The 20,667-nt window shown below is 41.5% G+C and overlaps 2 protein-coding genes across 6 annotated transcripts in view; one reads left to right on the top strand and one right to left on the bottom strand.

The window, feature by feature from the left end:
• slc44a5b (solute carrier family 44 member 5b) overlaps nt 1-14,173 on the top strand; it is a 29,696-nt gene extending 15,523 nt beyond the window's left edge. The window contains exons 3-23 of one of the 4 annotated variants that reach the window (XM_076087755.1): nt 447-520; nt 1,999-2,083; nt 2,357-2,441; nt 2,565-2,678; nt 3,252-3,312; nt 3,398-3,521; nt 4,076-4,108; nt 5,362-5,445; nt 5,616-5,728; nt 5,936-6,067; nt 6,263-6,362; nt 6,435-6,527; nt 6,784-6,871; nt 7,353-7,615; nt 7,774-7,868; nt 7,956-8,059; nt 8,182-8,255; nt 8,483-8,553; nt 9,030-9,118; nt 9,883-9,967; nt 11,627-14,173. In XM_076087755.1, coding sequence (XP_075943870.1) covers nt 447-520; nt 1,999-2,083; nt 2,357-2,441; nt 2,565-2,678; nt 3,252-3,312; nt 3,398-3,521; nt 4,076-4,108; nt 5,362-5,445; nt 5,616-5,728; nt 5,936-6,067; nt 6,263-6,362; nt 6,435-6,527; nt 6,784-6,871; nt 7,353-7,615; nt 7,774-7,868; nt 7,956-8,059; nt 8,182-8,255; nt 8,483-8,553; nt 9,030-9,118; nt 9,883-9,967; nt 11,627-11,736 — 2,077 coding nt within the window. In that variant the 3' untranslated portion in view covers nt 11,737-14,173. Of the gene's footprint in view, nt 1-446; nt 521-1,998; nt 2,084-2,356; nt 2,442-2,564; nt 2,679-3,251; nt 3,313-3,397; nt 3,522-4,075; nt 4,109-5,361; nt 5,446-5,615; nt 5,729-5,935; nt 6,068-6,262; nt 6,363-6,434; nt 6,528-6,783; nt 6,872-7,352; nt 7,616-7,773; nt 7,869-7,955; nt 8,060-8,181; nt 8,256-8,482; nt 8,554-9,029; nt 9,119-9,882; nt 9,968-10,286; nt 11,575-11,626 lie in introns of those variants that run through there. The other 3 variants (XM_076087757.1, XM_076087754.1, XM_076087756.1) reach the window with 3 other exon arrangements.
• A 624-nt stretch (nt 14,174-14,797) lies between these two features.
• On the bottom strand, nt 14,798-20,447 carry LOC142946462 (LIM/homeobox protein Lhx8). Of its 2 annotated transcripts, none has more exons than XM_076087758.1 (8): nt 20,367-20,447; nt 19,011-19,136; nt 18,704-18,825; nt 18,051-18,271; nt 17,488-17,591; nt 16,831-16,926; nt 15,720-15,909; nt 14,798-14,874 (listed from the first exon to the last, which is right to left on the bottom strand). In XM_076087758.1, exons 1-8 carry the CDS (start codon nt 20,445-20,447, stop codon nt 14,798-14,800), a joined length of 1,017 nt encoding a protein of 338 aa, XP_075943873.1. The 2 variants fall into 2 exon arrangements, with proteins under 2 accessions (XP_075943873.1, XP_075943874.1); XM_076087759.1 differs by lacking the exon at nt 20,367-20,447 and adding an exon at nt 19,602-19,724.
• Between the last annotated feature and the right edge of the window lie 220 nt (nt 20,448-20,667).

The following is a 20,667-nucleotide window of genomic DNA, read 5'->3' as shown; positions in this document are numbered from 1 at the left end:
GTGGAAAGGAGGGGATGAAAGCTTGTTGTTGGGAGAGAGACAGTGAATAAGAGAGAAAGAGAGAGACTCTGAGACGCTGCTTTAAACTAGCAAGCTGAGGATGCTGTGGAGAGAGAGGCAAACTTCAAATAGCTGTCTGTGCCTGTGGGACAGTTAACTCTCATTAGAAAGTCAGTAGACCTCCATGCAGTCTCTCTGAAAACAGAGTACAGATGACACCTTGTTATACCTGGTAGCAAGTGCTGCACCCAGATGTAAAGCTCAAACTCACTTGCATACAGCAGCTCCATCATGATTACCAACAACGAAATGGTTAAACACACAATCAACATGAAATGTATTTTCCTAAATTCCTAAATAACCTTATTTTATGCTTTTATTCTTTCCAGTGTCACGCGTCTGTTATTTGGTTTTTTTTCACACATTTTTTGTTTTTTTCCTCCCAGGAGCTGCACGGATGTGGTGTGCTGCGTCATCTTCATCGTTGTCATCCTCGGCTACATCGCGCTGGGTACCGTGGGTGAGTTCGACACATTGCTGCTGATTGCAAAGTCCTTAATGACACACACACACACACACACACACACACACACACACACACACACACATACGATATGATATGTTCTGATCTGGTCATGAAGTGAAAGTGTCTGCCTGTGACAATAATTTGGCACAAACAAAATGGGTTTGCTCTACTCCACAGGATACACCGACACTTAAGGAGAACATAAGCTGTTTTTTTAATTTTTTTTATTAGTTTGATTTATTCATAATTTCATTGTGGGCTATTTGACAAAATGTGTGATTGTTGAAATTGCGTGGGAGTTGAGAAATGCAGCTCCCCCAGAGAATGGGCTCGTCTTTTAATAAGAGGGAGATTCACCACAACATGCAGCTTGTATGTTTTCTGTTGATTTTCTTCCCTCTGGCTCTCATTTCATTCAAATTGTCTCGTTCACTTGAGTGTGACAAAGTCCACTTTGTCTGCAAATGACTGAGTGTGCAGTGCGGTGAATCTCCTCATTGGCTTTTCTTTATTTCCGTCTTGCCTCAAGTTTTCCTTTTTCCCCATTTCATTTTCTTTATTTTCTCTCTCTCTACTTTTTAGTTCACCGTCTCATTTTATTTCCCAATCTGCCACTTTTCTTTCTCGCTTTCTCGTGCAGAAAACATATCCTGTTTAATCCAGCACACCTGACCGCACATCTCTGTCCTCGTGTCTTTCACACGTATGATAGACATCACGAATTAGGGATGAAATGAATTCCCGACGCTGTCCCCAAAGAGCCGTCCGTTGCCAGCTTGTTGTCAGCGGAGTCACGTCTCAATCTGGGCACGGGAAGGACTTTCTGTTTCACAATCATTTAAACAGAGCAGCAGCCACGACAATGGATGCGACTTCAAATACACACTGACATTGTCTGCAATCAGCTGAATAACTGTGTTCTTTCTGTAAAAGTTGTAACGTTTCATCATCCTTATTGTGTCAAAGACTGTCATTGTTTTACCGCTTCACATTCAGAACAATATTTCATAAACTTAGAACTTAGAATTGCTTAGTCAATTTAATTTCAAGGCTCCTGCTACTCCTGTCTAGAGAAACACAACAAAACAAACTGGATTGATGCGTTTATTTTTTTAAATCTGTCGATATTTCTTCTGAATTCACATGCATACATACGTTCCAAATACATTTCCGTTATCTTTCTAATTGTAGACACGCATGGCCTTGGCCTGATGCACTTATAGATTGATTCCTATAGATTCCTATAGGACCCTCTTTGACCCAGCTATACCTACTACTAATAATAATAATAATAATAATGCAACACATGTCTTAAGGTAGCTGATACAAGCTCTCAGACTTACTCTACACTGATAGCACGTGTCCTTTAGGACCACAGAGAGCCGTGTGTACCTCGGTAGGTAGAGCGATGACACTGAGTGTGTCTAGTGTGGGTGACACATGTTTAAATTGTGCTGTGCTGTTGTTTTCAGCCTGGATCCATGGCGACCCCAGGAAGGTCGTCTATCCGACCAACAGCCGCGGCCAGTTCTGTGGCCACAAGAACACCCCCAATGCGTGAGTGGAGAAATATCTTTCTTCAATGATTGGACACTGGAACAATTATGTTCCCCAATTTGTCCGCCAGCTTCCCGGCGTTATCTTTACACTCGCATAAGGATTTGACCACAATACACGGCGATGCTTTGTGATTAATTATGGCAGGCTTCACTGCATGGCTCACTCTCTCCAAGCGTACGTACGTGCGTGTTTGAATGCTTGCTGATAAGACTTTGCTTCTCTGTCTTTTGAATCCCTCTAATCAGACTTCTCTCTTTATCGTCTCCACAGAAACAAATCCAGATTATTCTACTTCAACATGCTGAAATGTGCCAATCCTGCAGTTTTGATTACCCTCCAGTGCCCTACAACCCAGGTAAGAGACTGAATGAAGCCCCTTCTGCCACCACCGTTGTGTTCCTCACCCAACCTGTCCGCCACGCTTGATTATGCAAGATTGATGGGATGTCTCATTAAGTGGATGTGTTGCCTCCTCCAGCTCTGTGTGTCCAAGTGCCCTGACAGATTTGCAACTCTACTGGATGCGTGGAATACCAAAAACTGGGAATACTACAAGCAATTCTGCCAGCCGGGCTTTGAGATTAGCAGTAAGGTGAGAGACGGTGGTTTGTGGTCCATTACAAGAGTTTGAACCCTCTTCTGTTGTAGACACACTTTTTGGAAATATAATTGTACAAGAAAGCCTCTAAACACAAAAAAAAGTAAATCCTTCCTCAGATTTCATCACTTTATCTGTCCAGTGGTTATAATGAAGAGCTCATTTGAATGTGACTTGAGAGACGTTGAGCTAGCAGCCGCTGATGCACATCACAGCCGCTGATGCACATCATAGCCGCTGATGCACATCACAGCCCCGTTCAGCCGGCTGGTGGCAGATCGGTGACGTTGGCGCGGTGGTGTGTAAGAACCACAAAGTGAGGTGGTGTGTGTGGGTGCACCTAACGGCTCAGTCATACTGTTGGAACTGAATCCCTCGTTTCCATTCATCCAGTCATCCCAAGTATGACAGTGTTACATCAGAAAGGATTCAATCCAACCACGTCACAGGAACAATGATATTATTATTGATACCAACGCTCACTGCAAATTAAACGTTGCGATAATAAACACAATGATAAACATCTTGTTTTCAGTTGTTGTGCCATCTCTTTTGTTTCCCTCTCAGTCCGTTGTAGAAGTCCTACGAGATGAAGACTGCCCGTCTATGATCGTGCCAAGCCGACCCTGTAAGTACATCTGAACAACTGTAATCACAACCACACACATTAGCTCACTATCTGTGAGCCGGGCCACTAAAGAAATGTGTTTCAGTCCTTCAGCGGTGCTTCCCGGATTTCATTACAAGAAATGGAATTTTAACTGTAGCCAATGAGACCCTCTTCAAAGACGGTAACAATAACCAGAGAAGTGTCCTCGACCTCAAAGACGCTGCCAAGTAAGATCTGCTTCCCTGCAATGTGAATCTTTATCCTTGTTGTTCAACCAGTCAAGTTACGCAAACAGTTTAAAAGTAATGTACATCAGATCGAGAATTGGCGTTTTTTGCTGTAGTAAAAGAACATTTATACATATTTTACCCTTGTAAAGTGTTTTAAAACTGTTATACTGTCAATAGGGCTGCCCGCTCTGCACCCACAGAGCTCTGGACAAATGTTACAGGGTAGGACAAGCGGGCACGTCACTGACACGCCACTGATGCCCAGGAATGTGTCCAACCACATTTCAAAGTCGTTTGCATGTTTATCGCATGAAAATGCAGCTCACCCGCAAGTTCCAGACTCGAACTTCAGGTGTACCTACGAGCTCACAACAGCTGCTTTGTAAATCTACGCCATCGACATGTTATTGGGCTGAGATAGCTTCAAATGTTGGAGAAGCAGAGAAATCATGTATTTAAACCAGTGAGCTGATATTATAACACACATGATTCTGTGTCTGCTGGGACCAACCTGTGAAAGATAATGTGCTTTAATGCTTTTCTTTTCGTAGCCAAGTAACGGCCATGCAGCAAGGAGTGGAAAGGTCTCAAAAATTATTTATTATAGCTTTTTATCTTTTGCCTCCGCTGTAGCCAGTAGCTTTTTGTAGACTAACCCCGCCTCTTCATCATAAACAATCTGTTCCGGCTTCCCTCCACCTGCAGCAGGGGATGGGAATAAGGACAGATTAACACAATTGTTTGTGGCATACATCTACCTCAAAACATGCAGTCATCTACTACTCTGGGTGTGAAATAACATGGAGGGTGATGTGGTGCCCCCTGGTGTACGTTAGGCTTGCTCCCTGGGTCTTGATATGAATGCAGGTTTGCATAACAGTGCTGGATATGATCCACGCTCTCGTCTATGGACTCGGTGACCTTTAGGGAGCTGAATAACAGCTCTTCATCTTCATGCTTGTTGTTTGTCCCGTAGCGATGTTCTCGTCCTCTCTCCCTCCTCGGTCTGTACTTCAGACGTTTATCTGAGTCACAGGGCAGTGTCTCTGCGCTCAAATACTGCAGGAGCAATGTTCCGACTGTGTTACCAGTAGTTCTATTCTCCCCGTGGAGAGCTCAACATCTGGTTTTCATTACCAGAGTTCTTTAAATACACTGAGAGAATAGACAGAATGCTGAAACATTTGTCTTTGGTTAACATTTGGTTTTTTTTTTCACAGGGAAAGGTTAAGTTAAAATATCAAAACAGATTGAGTCATTTGAGTTTTCTTAAATATAGATGAATTTAGGTGACAAGTAAAACAGATTTAAAAAAAACAATACAATTCATCTTGAGTATTTGAAGCATTTAGTTTTATTAGTTATCGGACACTTGAGCTGTACTGTGAATATAAATAACTGGGTTCTTGATCCGACACATCCATTAATATGTGCTCTTCCACTAGCTGCTCCTCTGTATCACATTCAGTAACCCGCTGCTACACCATTCACCGCCATACCGAAGCAACGGTTGCTGCATAGCGCTTCAGTAACACTAATGCTGTTTTCTGGCTCTTTGATATAATAGTTAGAATACTTCATAACCCAATACGTGTAGCTCTTAAAGCTGAGAATATCAAAAAGCAATTTTAAACTGTATCCATCTTTGTTTCATCGTAAGAGCATCAAAGATGAGTAGAGTGTCAAAATGTTTTTGAGAAACCCTAGTAAGTACATTTTTAGGAGCAGTATCGCAAACCTGCCCCAGTCCGTCTCTGTGTCCTTATTAAATCCCTTTTTTTATTGTCATCTCTCCTCCTCCCACTCGTTCCCTTCTCACCTTGTGACTCCATCACAGAGGTATCTCCAGTCTGATGAATGCCAAAGAAGTTGGCATGAAGATCTTTGAGGATTATGCAAACTCCTGGGACTGGATCCTCATGTAAGAAGGCTTTCACTCTCTGAATGGATAATGTGCTCCTCTATCTGCCCCATCAGTGATATAAAAGATGAAACTGAATTAAATGTTTACCCTGTAATGTTAGTTAGAGTTGCTACTGTCCTACCCGTCAGACACTGGTCAGTACCCAGTATGTGTCTGTGTTGTTGCAGTGGTCTGGTGATCACCATGGTGGTCAGTCTGGCCTTCATCCTCCTGCTGCGCTACACTGCCGGTGTGCTCCTGTGGCTCATTATGTTCGGTGTCGTCGCTGCGATCGGCTTCGGTGAGAATTCACCACAGACGGTGGCTGCTGTATACTTTGTACACATTGTTGGAGATGTTGCCCATAATGTTTTACATTTGACTTTTCTCACCTATCTTTGCCATGTGCTGTGCTGTTGTCATGGCAGACTGTGGCAGATTTAGATTAGTCTAACCTTACCTGTCGCATCTTCTCCTGACGTTCATTCTGTCTCTCCGTGTCTCTCAGGTATCTGGCACTGCTACTGGGAGTACAGCGCTCTGAGCGGGAAGCGCGGCGCTAACATCACCATCTCTGATATCGGCTTCCACACCGACTTCAGCATTTACCTTCAGCTCCGCCAAACGTGGCTCATCTTCAGTATGTTGTTATTCAGTCTAATGCATCATATAAACCCAAACCCTGACGGCCGTGGTGTATTGCTCGTCCCACCGAGATTTGCACAACCACAATCATATGAGTAACATCCATTTAGACTTGAGTTTAAATGCTAAATTGACATATTAAGAGATATGTGTTGCATTGACTAGTAATGAAACATCTTTTACTTTGTAGTGCTCTCGCTCTCTGTGATTGAGGTCATCATTGTGGTTATGCTGATATTTCTGAGGGCGAGGCTGCGCATCGCCATTGCGTTACTGGAGGAGGGAAGCAAGTAAGTACCAATAGAAGCTCTGTTCGCTCCTTAAAAATGAAATGGTTTGACTTTGGTCCTTCTTGTTTCTAGGGCCATCGGCTACATCATGTCCACTCTCTTCTACCCCATCATCACCTTTTTCCTTCTGGCCATCTGCATTGCCTACTGGGCCGTCATAGCAGTGTATCCTTACTGCTGCTACATTGATGAACTGTTTCACTCGGAGAGTTCTGCTGTAGAAACACACTACATCAAGTTCAAATAAAACTGAATTTATTTTTAAAGCAAGAGAAAAATGGGAGAACGCTTGTGCTCTTGTGTCTCGGTGAATCATTTAGCATCGACCTAGCAGCAAAACTGCCTCTCTTTTATCAGCAGTCAGTGATTGCTGTGTGGAGAAAATGTCCCTCTGTGTTGCCCTTAACTAGTTTGTCCTCAGCTTCTTAGCATCATCGGGTAACGCGATCTACAAGGTCACAGCTGCTGATGATAAATGCATGTATGCCAACCTCACCTGCAGTCCAAAGGTTAGTCCTCCCCTCTCTTACGCAATGAAGTCCACTGACTGGTGTCACTCGTTCTTAATTTTTGTAATCTTGTCATTTCTCCACCACTTCTTGCTCTGTTAAATACTTCCTGGTCAGCCTGTAATCAATCCAAGTGGATGTAATAGCTTCTCTTATTGCCTACAAGTCAAATGTGATAGCTAGCAGTGAGTTCTTAGAATCAATCTCTAATGCGCTAATGTTAATAGAGGTCGCATTAGTTCCTGACAGCTAAGAGCGATTATTTGACAAATGTTATTCATCATTCTGCCCCGCCCCCCCTCTGTTTAAGGTAATGTGAAATCTAAAAGCTTTTATATGCTACAGTGGTACAGTGGAGGAAAAAGCCAAGAACTTTTTGTGATTGAGTAGTTTGTCTCGCTGTGAAATATTTAAGCCAATACGAGATCACTGCACTCTCGTCTGACTACACGTCGACATCAAATCTGTTGCTTTCTTTCAGACCTTCAGTCAGAGCAACGTGACCACAGTGTGCCCCGGGTCACAATGCATGTTTGCCTTCTACGGTGGGGAGAGTGTGTACCATCGCTACATCCTGGTCCTCCATATGTGTAACCTGTTCATGTTCCTCTGGCTGGTCAACTTCACCATCGCGCTGGGTCAGTGCACCCTGGCAGGGGCCTTCGCCTCCTACTACTGGGCCCTGAAGAAGCCCAACGACATCCCCGCATGCCCCCTCTACTCGTCTTTTAGCAAAGCTATACGGTAAGGACGTGTACTATTGTACCTCTTCACCTCGAAACATGTATGGAATGAATATAAGTCAAATTTGGGACAGTGCTTGTCTCATAAATAAGGCATTTCTCTATTGAATCCTCCGCAAATGTTCCAATATCTGTTCTATTTGGTTTCTCGTGTCACAGTTACCACACAGGTTCTCTGGCCTTCGGTTCTCTGATCCTCTCTGTGGTGCAGATGATCCGAGTTGTTCTAGAGTACCTGGATCACAAACTGAAAGGTAAACTGTGACTCTTAAAACACAAATCTTACACAATTTGATGGTTATTCCAAACGCAATGTTGATAATTGATGATTTTTCCCGCAGGTTCCCAAAACAAATGTGCTCGATTTATGTTGTGCTGCCTCAAATGCTGCTTCTGGTGCCTGGAACGTTTCATCAAGTTCATAAACAGAAACGCATACATTATGGTGAGTTAAGAAACCTCTGATTTGGACTGATTTATTGCAAATATCTGTTTTTAGTTCCGTTGTTAGTTGGCTTGGCTTGTTTCGCAACACTTCATTACTCTCTACTTTTGTCTGACCTGCAGATAGCAATATACGGAAAGAGCTTCTGCACCTCTTCCAGGGACGCTTTCTGCCTCTTGATGAGGAACGTTATTCGGTAAGCCCTTTCTTGTAGGTCTGTGTCAGATCCGTGCGTCTAAAAAAAAGGTCAGAGTACAGATTATTAACTAAGCCGGGCTAAAACAAAAAGATTTGTAGGTTTGCTTTATATAACTCTGTGAGACAATCAGGACGTGTGTTTCGAGCAGTTGAACATTTTTGCTTGTTAGCCTTCCCATCGTGTCTGTGTGTGACGTTGCTGGCTGTTCTCTGCCTCCTCTCTAGGGTGGCTGTCCTGGACAAGGTGACAGACTTTCTGCTCTTCTTGGGGAAACTGCTTATTTCAGGAAGTGTTGGTGAGTTTCATGTCACCTGCAGTCTGTGAAGTGACAGACGGGATGAGATATCCTCCTGAATGTTGGGTGGATGATGACTCGTCTCACTCCCAGTTATTTCTGCTGTGCACATACTCTTATTTCCGCTCAAGTTTAAATTCACTGTTGCAAAGGTCGTCTGCTGGTCTCTGAAAATGATTAAATCGCTTACGTTTAATTTATCCTAGTTGTTATCCTTGCAAATCCCTGTACAGAAAATATTGAGCTATTTGTCCTCAGCTTTCACTAATGTAAGATTTATTGATCTAAATGTAGCAGAACGAGTATGTGTGCTCTTAAGCCTTTAATGTTTTTAAAGAGCTTTTTAGGATGATTTGTGCTGCTTGATTTATCCAAGAATCCTTTATGTATTTATGTTTGCTCTTAAAAGGTTTATAAAGGAACCATTTCAAGACTTGATATACTTGAATTATACGCTTTTTTTTCATGTTTTCCAGGTGTTCTTGCATTTTTCTTCTTCACACGTAAAATACCTGTCATTCAAGAGGAGGTGCCGTCCCTGAATTACTCCTGGGTCCCCCTTGTGGTAAGGAATTCAAAACGTGGGCTTTTTAACGAGTAATTTCAGCAGCAATAACAGCTGGGACTGAATGCAGTGTCTTTGTGAGGTGGAGGTATGTTTGTATTCTGACTTTGATTGCTCACTGTGCACACAAAAGATTTTATCCAGATGCTCGGAGGTGCTTAGTTTTGTTCAGAACCTTCCTTCCTCTATGTTATGTCTCTGGCTCAGCCTGCACCTTTTAAGTAGAGTGCTAGTGTAATTGTGTTTTGTTTAAATAACTGTCGAGATACATTAAAAGGCTGCTGGAGCATTAGTGTGGAGCAAAAGTATGAAAGTTATTCTGCTTTTTTTCACTGAATATACGGCTAAAATGTATGTATTATAGTATTTATTATTCATAGAGCTTATCTTATGTCTTTACATTTGTCACATTTTTGCAAAGCATGGCACTGATTCAATTGAATAATTTAGAACTGATTTAAAATGAAGCCTTCTAAATGTGTAAGTAGTTTTGTTTCTTGGCGACTCTGCTCATTTCCATGAAGACCTGCAGGTAGGCCTCCTCCTCCATAACAACATGTCTAGCACCTCACCTGTCCACAGAACAGAGAGAACACACACCTCCTGGTGTAAGAGGTCTCTGTGGCACAGATTACAATGCTCACTGGGTACCACATTTTTTTCTTAGTTGTGGAAAGTAGTTCAACTGCATTTAACACCATGTCAGATGGCATAATAACACACGTTGACAGTGTAGACTGACTGTGACCTGTTGATTCTTTCAGACGGTGATATTTGGATCCTACATGATCGCACATGGCTTTTTTAACGTCTATGCGATGTGTGTGGACACGTTGTTCCTCTGCTTTTGTAAGTATGCTGGTTTTTTCAGTAATTTACATGACGCAATGTGACAATAGGACTACTTGTAATGAGCGCTGCTACGACGGTTAAAGATTAAATGTCTAGTAGCCCTTCAGCAGCTAAATTGAACTCCTTCCTTCTTTGAAACTGACCCTAAATGACAACTGAAGCTGGCTCCTGCTCATTCAGCGCTCTAATTCCTGCGCGGCCTTTTTGAGTATTTATCTCTACTAAGTCTCTGCTTTGCTTTCTCTTCCTGGCTATCACTCTGTGTGCTCTTCCTGCCCCCCCCCTGTCCTCTGCTGTGCCGGCTACCTGGTCTCAGGTGAAGACCTGGAGAGGAATGACGGTTCTCCCTCCAGGCCTTACTACATGTCTCCTGGCCTGCACAAGATCCTGCGCAAAGGAGAGGAGGGTGCCAAATTATGCGCTGCCTCCTGAGCGACGTGCGGCCATTTTATTTTTAAATTGAACTCTCTCACTCACTTCTCCATATCTACTGTAAGTGTGAGGGTCCGGACATTTGAGAGCGAGTACTGTAGGGCTAAGCATCAAAACTGGACGCATCCCGGCCTGGTCGGGGATGGTCTCGACATAAAAGGACATGCTTTTACTTCAGTTCCTCCCAGAAAAAGGCTCGGGGGGGGACTAGAAAAGACCAGTTTACTTCCTCTCTTGAGCCAAACTCAGATACTTGCCTTTTTTTCTGCCTCGCTTATTTTCCTTTCCTTCTCTGTATTCTCTGCTGACCTCTGCCTTACCGAGAGGGTACGTGTCAACTCGCAGGACGGACGCACAGACCGAGATGAATATGATTCAAGAGCATTTTTGCATAAACAAACTTAAAGGACCTTAAGATGTACAGATGCCACTGTTGGACTACGGCGTATGTCCTCACCATGAAAAAGAGGTGGCGTTACGGAACACCCTCTTGTCGCACTTTGGTCTTCTAGTGTAAAATCATGTTTTGTATGCACTTTCACACATGGGAAAAGAACCATGTGATCTATTTCCTCTGTCGAGCATGATTATGTTGCTGGCTGTTGATGTTTACCATTGGTTTTATAGGTTGCTTTGATCCACCGTATTTATACTAACACAAACACACACACATCCAAAAATAGTGTGTAATTCTGCACTTAGTGAAAACAGGTTTCTCTTATTTCACATCGGTAAGAAAAAAATGTCGCAATCATTGCCATCATGCTCATAAACGTACTGTAAACCAGAGACTTTGCGGGAGGTCGAGACTTCAAAAGACATTTGATGGTTTTTGCTTAGAATCTGAACAGAACCTGACAGGACACTTCTGAATGCAGCCACTAGTTTATGTGCCTAGTTGTGAAGAAAAAAAAAATTGTTCCTCTTAATCTGTGGTGTTAGCCCCAACACCAGGAACCTTTTGCGATACAGTTTATATAAGGATGTCAAAGCCATTTTTGGTAATTTTTTTATTGGATAGTTCGGATGTATTGCTGTTTCAATACTAAGTATACTACACGCATCTATCTGGAGGTTATTCAGTGTTCTTTTTGTATAGCAGCATTTTTTTTATCAATGAAATCCAATGAAAATGTGAATAAATTGTTTTGGAATAAACATAAATGTTTTAAGTATTGTCCAGTTCATCTGAGATTTAATCCTGTTGCTACTGCTGCCTCCTAGTGTGGGATCTGGAGGCGAACGACGGCTCTCCCCACCGGCCCTTCTACATGGATAGAACCTTGAGGCGTATCCTCAACAAGAAAAACGTTCAGGCGACCAGCAGGAGATAGAAGGAAAGACCAAAGAAATACTCCAGATCAAAGCATGGTACAAGCCCATGTGGCAATAAGCGTTTAGGAAAATGTATTTCAAGTGTACACAAGTTGCAACTGTACACTCTAATGGACAAACTAACTCTATACTAATGATTTATGGACTTTATATTTAGTTGATATTTATAGCTAACTCAGTTTGTATACAAAAGTATTTTTATTGGATGGTGTACAACGTCACACCAAGTTCTTGTAAATATCTAGGTTTTTTATGTTATAGTTCTAACAGATATATATTTATGTATAGTTGTGTACAGCCACAGTCACACTTCACACTAAGTTCCTATTGGAATGAGTCATTTTTTTCTTTATTGAGATTGTGGTAAATGTCATTTAATATCCTGTAGTTGCCAGTTCTCACCACTTGGTGGCGCCATTCCTTACCAGACGTTTTATGTGTGCTGTTGAGCTGTGAATGCAAACCGCTGACTGAACCAGTTCTTCCGTGAAACGGTCAAACGTCAGCTCACCTGTGTATTGTGTTATCACAGCGTTTGACCTCATATTGTCTCACATTGAGAAACATATTTGCGTCCACTGTTTTCATATTTAACTGCCAAGGACATAATGGCAGAGCAGTTCAAAGTGCTCCGCTCTTTAAGTGCCTTTTTTGTCTCAGAAATTCCACATTGAGTGTCTAATTACATCCTGCAGCTCCATCATTTACATTTGAAGATGCTTTTCATTTTTTGACATTTTTATAGAGCTTGTTAAAGGGGTACTCAGCAGCCAGCGATGGCAGTTGGTTCACTGTTGGGGCTATGAATGGAAGGTGAAGCATGAGGAATGTTCTGTGTTTGGTGGTTTGGAAGCACGTCACACAACCTTAAAGTCACAGGGCTATCCTCAGCTGGAGCTTGTGCGTCCCACCAGCAAAGAACACAGAACCTTGACTTGTTACTCGTGCTATACCATTACATTGAGTGTTCTTAAAGTGATACTCCCCCAGGTTTGAGATGTTCATATGATACTTTTTATATTTAATACCCAACATAAACAACCACTGTGCTCCCTATGAAGGAAGACGCTTCAGTCTTTGCTTCTGCCAAGTTAGATCTGGGTAGAGTATCACCTTAATTCTGATTATTGAACAAAACATAACGCCAACATTTCTGGTTGAAGTCATGAACTTCAGTTTAAACAACGTTAAATTGTGTCAGCACTATGGCTCATGGTGTTGATCCAAAGTGGAGCTGGTCCATGGAAAAGTATTATTGAGTTACTAAAGTGTTAGTCGACCAGAACCTTTTCTGTTTATCAGGTTGTGTTTTTATATTTTTTATTTACCGTTTTTACATCGGTGCTTATTACGTCAAAGCACATTTCTGGCTTCAGACATGCAAACAACTGATGTCAGTTTGAATGTTTGTGTTACTGGTGAGCCGGTAGTGTGGACGATGCCGTCTCTTTGACCACATTTTTGATTAGTTGATGCAATCCTGTGGGGGAGCGCCTGCTTTTATTTATTTATTTTTGTCCTTGAATCAGAATCCTGGAATCTCAGGAGAAAGTTCTCTGCAAAGTAGGTTTGATTTTTAGGTTTGGATGTCACCACGTTGTTGGTAAAATGACTGATGAAATAAATGAGCGGCACAGCTGCTGTGTCCTTGTGTTTCACAGACATCAAACTCCTGGTGATGTTTTCCTTTTTTCCCTAAATGGATCCATGCGCCACTTGTTCACTTTCAGATCTTTGAGATGTGACTCATGCTTGTATCTTTGTGGCGTGTTTGTCAAACCTGAGAAGCGGCCCTCACGGGGCCTCCGAGTGACAGCGCTGCTCACACACCGTCTGCCTCCGTTTGAGCTGAACATGCTGGGACACGCACGACATAACCAAAAGCAAAACAACTCTGCTTGTGTATCTGAAAGGTGAGAAATGATGCATGTGGCACATTACGAGTGGGTATACGCATGTTATTATTCCTTTTTTTTATACTGAATAACTACTCCGGTAGAATTGCGTATCTTTATCTTCATGGTTCAGGTTTTAGTTTCATTCCCATGAGGGTGAATACCTGAGATCTGATAAGTGAAGTAAAAACTGTTTTTATATTCCTTCCCCCTCCCTCGCATGTCTGGAAATTAGATTCTTTTGGTCAACCACAGTCAACAAGTAGACACAAGTCAATCTGCTCTCCTCGCTAGAATGTGCGTCAGTTTTCTCACCGCAAACTCTTAAAAGTCAAACTCTGAAGATGCAGTGCTCAAACCTGTCAATACTCCAAACGGTGTTATTTATTTTGGCTCATTTGTGCAGAAAGCTGACAGGTTAATGCCTCTGTCATATATTTATTTATATAGTAAAGGTTGTATGTGTTTCTAACAGAGTATATTGCATTTAAATAGTAGATGTTTTCTTACTTCTGTTTTAATCAATAAATAATTGCTTTTTTTACAATTGCATTTACTTTGATTCTGCACAATCAGCTCTAAACACTGCAGCATGTCCGCTGTCACCGGATCACTAGAATATCTCTTTTCATTCACTCAGCGCGGGTTTGTGAAATTAGACATTTATTTTCAAAACAGACTTCACATACAATAAATAAATTAAATTGCAATATCCAAACACTGCTATATAAACAATTTCAAGTTCACCTTCATAATGACTTGACATTTTGGTGTCTTCCACTTAGAGTAGCACGGTCAAACTCTGTCACCAACTACACAAACAAATATAAATCTATGATGTCGTATGTCACAGTCCAATGATGTACACTGAAACTTTTCCATTTTCACATTATACAGTACAAATTATAGTCATCCATGATATGCTCAACAGTGAGTTTAGTGTTTTTAAAGAAGGTCAACATGTGATGAATTACTGGCAGTTCAAGAAAAGGAAACATTTTATGGTTCACTTGAAATGGATTCATATTTACCATGAAGATCTGAATACTGAGGCCGCTAATGACGGCCGACCGCTTGTGTGTGTGTGTGTGTGTGTGTGTGTGTGTGTGTGTGTGTGTGTGTGTGTGTGTGTGTGTGTGTGTGTGTGTGTGTGTGTGTCAGTGTCTCAGGCGTGAGACACAGGCAGGGAGGTCATGGCGTGGGCCGGCAGCAGCGGTTGAAACATGGATGGAGGGGAGTGTACTGTGGGCAAGCACAGAGAGCACTGCAGTCATTACAGTTTCCAAAAATGATATTAATATTTACAAATATTTATATATATAAATTTTAATTTAGACATTCATTCATTGTCCGGACGGACATCTTTTTCGATGTTCATCCTATAACTTAGGAGTAAAGGCAACCTTAGGCAACCAGCCACCATTGGAATGATTTGATTGATTGTTGTTTCCACCACCTGCATTCCACCAAGACCCGCCCTACTCTGCCTCTGATTGGCTACTACTCGTTGTTTATTCCTGAAGATTGGTGGAAAGTTCGTAGAGTTGATGATTTCAACTCAGATGTGGTGGATGAATTACAATGACCTGATTATGTTTGTAAATAATGTTGCTCTGCATGTTGCCTATATAGATGGAATGAAATGACAGATCCTTTGGAGATTTAAATTTTAATGTAGTGTCTTAATTAAACTTAATGTTAACCTAAATGTTGATATGTCACACTGATTAACAATAAAAATGTTAAACTGGCACCTCCTGTTGCCGACCCCAGCTATAATCTGATATTCTAGAAACATCCCCAATGCTCTCAACCTTAGAATAGACTTTTAAAATGTAACTTAAATAACCTCAAATCATCAGCAAATAGCTTAACGCTTATCTGTTTCTTTGACTATCTGCCAGTCTCTTCAGAGCCAAAGGTTCAATCACTAAAAGAAGATAATGAGAAAACCTTTATTAGTGCCTCTTGTTAGTCGCAATACTTAAGATATTGTTCCATTGAAATAAGCCATAACAATATAATATTTCAAATGTTAAAATAGGAATTTGTCATATAGTAAAGATCATTAAAAGGCTGGTGCTCACTGTCTATGAAGGAGTGTAGTGCAGAGAGCATTGATCCCTCCGGGCCTCCGTACGCCGTGTACTGCAGCTCCTCGGGGGTCAGGGTGGGCTGGGAGAGCCGGCTGGACTGCAGTGAGCTCATGGGGGTGCTGGAGTTGTGGTTGGGGCTCACGTGCTTCTTGTGGCGCGCTCTGCAGTTTTGGAACCAGACCTAGAGAGGACGAGGAGGGATTCGTTAGGTAATAACAAGCAGAGACAGAAGCATTGTCACAAAACACAGAGATGATTATTGTGGGTTAGGGTCGCCTGTAATCCGTAGAAGCTTTTATCTCTCCGCCAAGAAACCTCATGCTGTGACAGTCGAGGAGTCACTTAAAACCGTCATCACTATCAAACCATTGTTAGCGTTGGAAACTGTCTCACAACCATTCATGGAACCACAGCTCTGTGAACCGCTAAATAACTTTGCAAAGAGTTTATTAGTTATGTTGAAACACTCCCATTTTGTGGTTGACCTATGACCTCCTCCTCTTTGTTTCAAAAGTGTTTTTCTATGTAAAAATGTGTTCTGGTTCTCATGATTATATACTTTGTGTACATTTGCTCAATTACTGTACTTGATTTTCAGGTATTACTGCACTTGAGTATTTCAATTGTATTGCTGCATTGTACTTCTACCCCACTACATTTCAGAGGAAAATGAAGTACTTTGTACTCCATAACAGTTACTTTGTTGATTTATATTTTATATTTTATAAACATGATTATCTTATGAAACACAATGCACTGTTGTGGATCAGACTGTCCAGCACAATTTACAATATTTAAAACTATATAGCTTCACCTCAAGCAGCTACATTAAAATGCACAATAATACATCAATAATCATAAACCAATAACATACATCATAGCATGGATGATTTGCAAAGCTGGCTATTCACACACAAAACATGTAAATAAGGTTTTACACAAACAGGTATTATTTGAAAGCATAAACAAGTATATTTAATGCTATAATTTCTGTTTTTCTTTTGGTTTTGTACATGTTTAACCAGCATATAGTGGTTATTTTTAACTCTTTCCTCTCTCTAGTATCATACTGTATATTACATCATCCATTTCCTCCACTGACCTGTATGACTCTTCGACTGAGGCCCGTCTGCTCCGCCAGCTTCTGCAGCGTTTGGGCATCGGGGTTGTTGTCCTGAGCAAACTGGCCCTGCATCACCTGCATGTTCAGAGGTAAAAGAAAATGATTTAAATATCACACAGGTTTACTTTGTTGTCATGTGAGGAAAAGCATGTTTAACTGCTGTGTGGAGATTTTACCAATTTGGTTTATCTGTATCGGAAGCACTGCTGTTAATAAATAATAAATGTATTTATACAGATAAATGTGAATAAAAAAACACTGAACAGAAAAGAATAATGTTGGACATTAAATTATAGCGCCCTGAACAATACAACATCATTATAATTATTAAGTGAAGAAAAACTGTAAAATAAGGATTTAAAAACCAGCATCCTTGTTTGTGGCATTCTGACTGCATCACGTCTGTTTTATTAAAGTGAATGCTGCTACATTTATAAAAGTTTATTAAAATTGACACCTTATTTTAGTTTTACCCTGTAAATTAAATCTTAATTACACACATTTGTAATTATAATAAAACAACACAACTGCATGGGGCTAGTGTTTTTATAGGCTTAGTTATTTCAGGCATAAATGACAGAATAATTCTATTATGTATTATTTATCTGTCTGAAGTATGTGAGGATGGAGGTTAACCTGCAGCTGGTCGGCGGTGAAGCTGGTCCGTGCTCTCTTGGAGGGTTTTGGCTGGTTAATCTCCTGCTCAGTGGGCACAGCCCCCTCCATGTTAACATTGTTTCCTGCAACAAGAGCAGATATTCACATTAAAACATCTTGAAATATTCAGCACAGAATTAAGAAATCTGTATTCCTTTGAAATACAGTATATTTTAAACCTGTTACATAAAAATAAACCAAACCATTAAAAATGTCTGGGACAAGTTCACTTTAATTTAAAATAGATTCTCAGGACATGATATAGGGCCTACATGCTGTATGTTTAGATTAGGCCTTTTAAATACATTTCATATCAAATTTCATTCGTTTAAAAATCTGAGTTTTGTGATACATTTATTTATTTTTTTCTTTTAAAGATAAGGGGAAATATTGTGTATTTTTATGTCAAAGTATAACAGATCTGGAGGAACATACTCCAAGTAATTTAAGTTACTCTTCCGGCCTCCAATTGTAAATTACTTTAAAGTAAAAACAAGAGCAAGGACCGAGTCTTTCAGCGGACACCGGGCCGGCCGGCTCACCCTTCTCCACGGCCCGCTTGAGGTTGTCCAGCATGCAGTCGTAGTGGACCCTGCAGAGCACCTTCTCCTCCACCAGAGCGAACTCCTCCCCGGTGGACAGCTGCCTCTTACAGGAGAAGCAGGAGAAGCAGGCCAGGTGGTACACGTTGCCCTTCGCCCGGCGGACCCAGTCTGTGGAGTGGATGTTCCGGCCGCAGCACGCGCACCAGGTGCCGTATCTTCTGCAGGAGAAGGTCATGCAAATTAGACACCCGCATGGAGTAGCTGCCTCGAGGGCGTTTAAAGGCATCTTTATTTTGAACTTTTTTTATCCAGCAGAATAAGTCCAGAATTGAACCTGGACCACTGAAGGAATACTCTGACATGCAGCTGCCGTTGTTAAATTTTGACATAAAGTAGTCCCTGTTAAATGTAATTAGTCAAAGAGCAATAGTATTGTCTCCTCGTAAGTCACAGAATATTAAAGATAAAACAAAATTTTAAAAAGTTAAATATCCAGCTCAAATCAAAGTGAAATGTCAAGTCTTGCGACTATTGTTATTGCAGTTAATATTCCTCTACGTATTATAATATCTTAATTATTAAGCTAATGATTTCGTTCCGATAGCTTTGGTTGTCGTTTAAGCTGCACTGAGAGCAATCGATGCACATACCTAAAGTAATCCAGTTTACAGAACACCTCTTTCTCTTTGATGTAGCAGCTCGTGTGGCTGCCAAGTGAGGTCTGGCACACGCTGCAGGAGAGACAGCGCACATGCCAGCACAAGTCGTTAACCTAAAGCAGAGACGGGATCAATTGAAATCGGCAGAAGTCAATCACGGTGTAAGGTCCGTATACACTCATGGATACCTGCGCGTGCCTTAAAACCCAAAGACATCCAAACGCATCCGAGAAAAAAAATTCATAATCCAGAATTTAAAAAAAGCAATCCTCGAGAGAAAAAAAGAAAAAGTGTTTACCTTTAATAAATATTTATCCACAATTTCCCCGTTGCAGCTCGCACACACAGCTGTGCCTAACAGAGGTGCAGATGCCATCGTCTGCAGCAACGACGCGTCCTCATCCAAAACTTCCACCGGCGCGCCCTGAGGGGATCAGACGTGCGGTTAGAAAATGACGCGCAGGAGCGCATCCACCTCGTAACTACGGTACAGTAACATACAGCATACATAACGTGTTTGAACTCAGCTCACCAACTTCATGAAAACTAAAAAAAATAATACTCAAATTCAGTTTTGTTTGGCTCAACTAAATTTGATTAAATATGTGTCAATATATTATCTTAAAAACGTGACAAGATAAAGTTAGTTTACAGAATAATATTTGCAGCTATTATCACTAAAATAATGTCAATTTAAAAAACTAAATTAAAGGGAATGTGTCGCACTCATTGCCTAATTAGCTAAAAGAAAGTTAGCTGATAGATGCTCATTTGTAGTGTACTATCAGAAATCAAATCATTTTGTTGTCCACAGTCACGAATATTTAAAACTATATCCGTCAATAAAAACAACAATGGCCTCCCGTTCACTCTGGTTTTTAGTTCCTACCATAATGTCTCTCCTGTCCTCAGTGCATTTGTCTAGCAGCTCTTCGTCTCCTTTGCAATCTTCGCACATGACGAGAAGCTACACGTTGGGAGGAGGATGCAGGTCTGTCAGACGGTCGCAGCTGCCTTAAATGCCCCCCCGCGCCATCCCATAAATATCATGCCTTTCACTTTTCACCATGACAACGCGGGCGATTACCACAATGACATTTAAAAGAGAAGGATCGCCATTACGTACATAAACAGACAACACTTGAGCTAATACTTGTCCTTATGTGCATTATGTTCTTGAGATCTGCATTTGTGAGCCAGCAACTGCTCGCTTGCATGCGCGCGTGCTGTGGTTAAACAACCCCCCCCGACGCACCAATTTCACGTGTCAATCAGAAACAAAACAGCGCGAGGTCTCGGGGTGGGAAAAGGGGTTTGATTTTTTTAATAACCGCAATTAAAAAGGTTAAGTTCGCCACAAACGTCTACCCGGGGCAACCAAAAGGTGAAGAGGTCTCATTAACTACTTGAGTTTTTAATTGCAGAATTCAGGGGAGGGGTAATTTTCTTCGACATTTCTTAAAATTGTGAAAATACTGAGCTGTCAGCCTGTGGAGGGCCGGCTTCACTGACTTTACTGGAAGCCCACTTTAATTTAATTGGCAAAGCAATTTCGATTAGTGTTTATTTAATCTCCGACTCGGTATTACGCACTGACTCACACCTCGACCTGCTGATGAGAAATATACGTCCGTCTTTCATTTGCGTGACTCACCTCATCGTTGGACAACAGAGATCCGTTTTCTGTCTCGTTAACGACGCAACACTCTACTTTGACTTCACTTTTCCAGCGCATGTCTGCGTCCAGGAGTGTGAGGCTTCCCCCGTTTCAAAGTAAAAGTGCTGTTATTCTTTCTTTCTCCTCCAGGATTCCTCTGTGTCGGCGCCGAGCTGCTTCCAGAGGGCGGATCATAATTCCTATTTGTCCTGTCCTCTGTGGCCGCGCCTCCCTTTTGGGAAACACACTTATTGTGTGGTTTGGTGAGAGATTTGAGGGGAAAAACATAATGCAAGTC

Source organism: Anarhichas minor, unplaced genomic scaffold, assembly GCF_050575085.1.
Source record: "Anarhichas minor isolate MPS153535 unplaced genomic scaffold, ASM5057508v1 ptg000010l, whole genome shotgun sequence".
NCBI classification, from domain to species: Eukaryota; Metazoa; Chordata; class Actinopteri; order Perciformes; family Anarhichadidae; genus Anarhichas; species Anarhichas minor.
This window is presented reverse-complemented; position numbering and strand designations above follow the sequence as displayed.

Coding starts and splice junctions, on each gene's coding strand:
- LOC142946462 (XM_076087758.1), bottom strand. CDS start 20,447: ATGCGCTGGAAAAGTGAAGTCAAAGTAGAGTGTTGCGTCGTTAACGAG. Junction 17,592..18,050: donor CAAGCGGGCCGTGGAGAAGG/GTGAGCCGGCCG, acceptor CTCTTGTTGCAG/GAAACAATGTTAACATGGAG. Junction 16,927..17,487: donor TCACCGCCGACCAGCTGCAG/GTTAACCTCCAT, acceptor CTGAACATGCAG/GTGATGCAGGGCCAGTTTGC.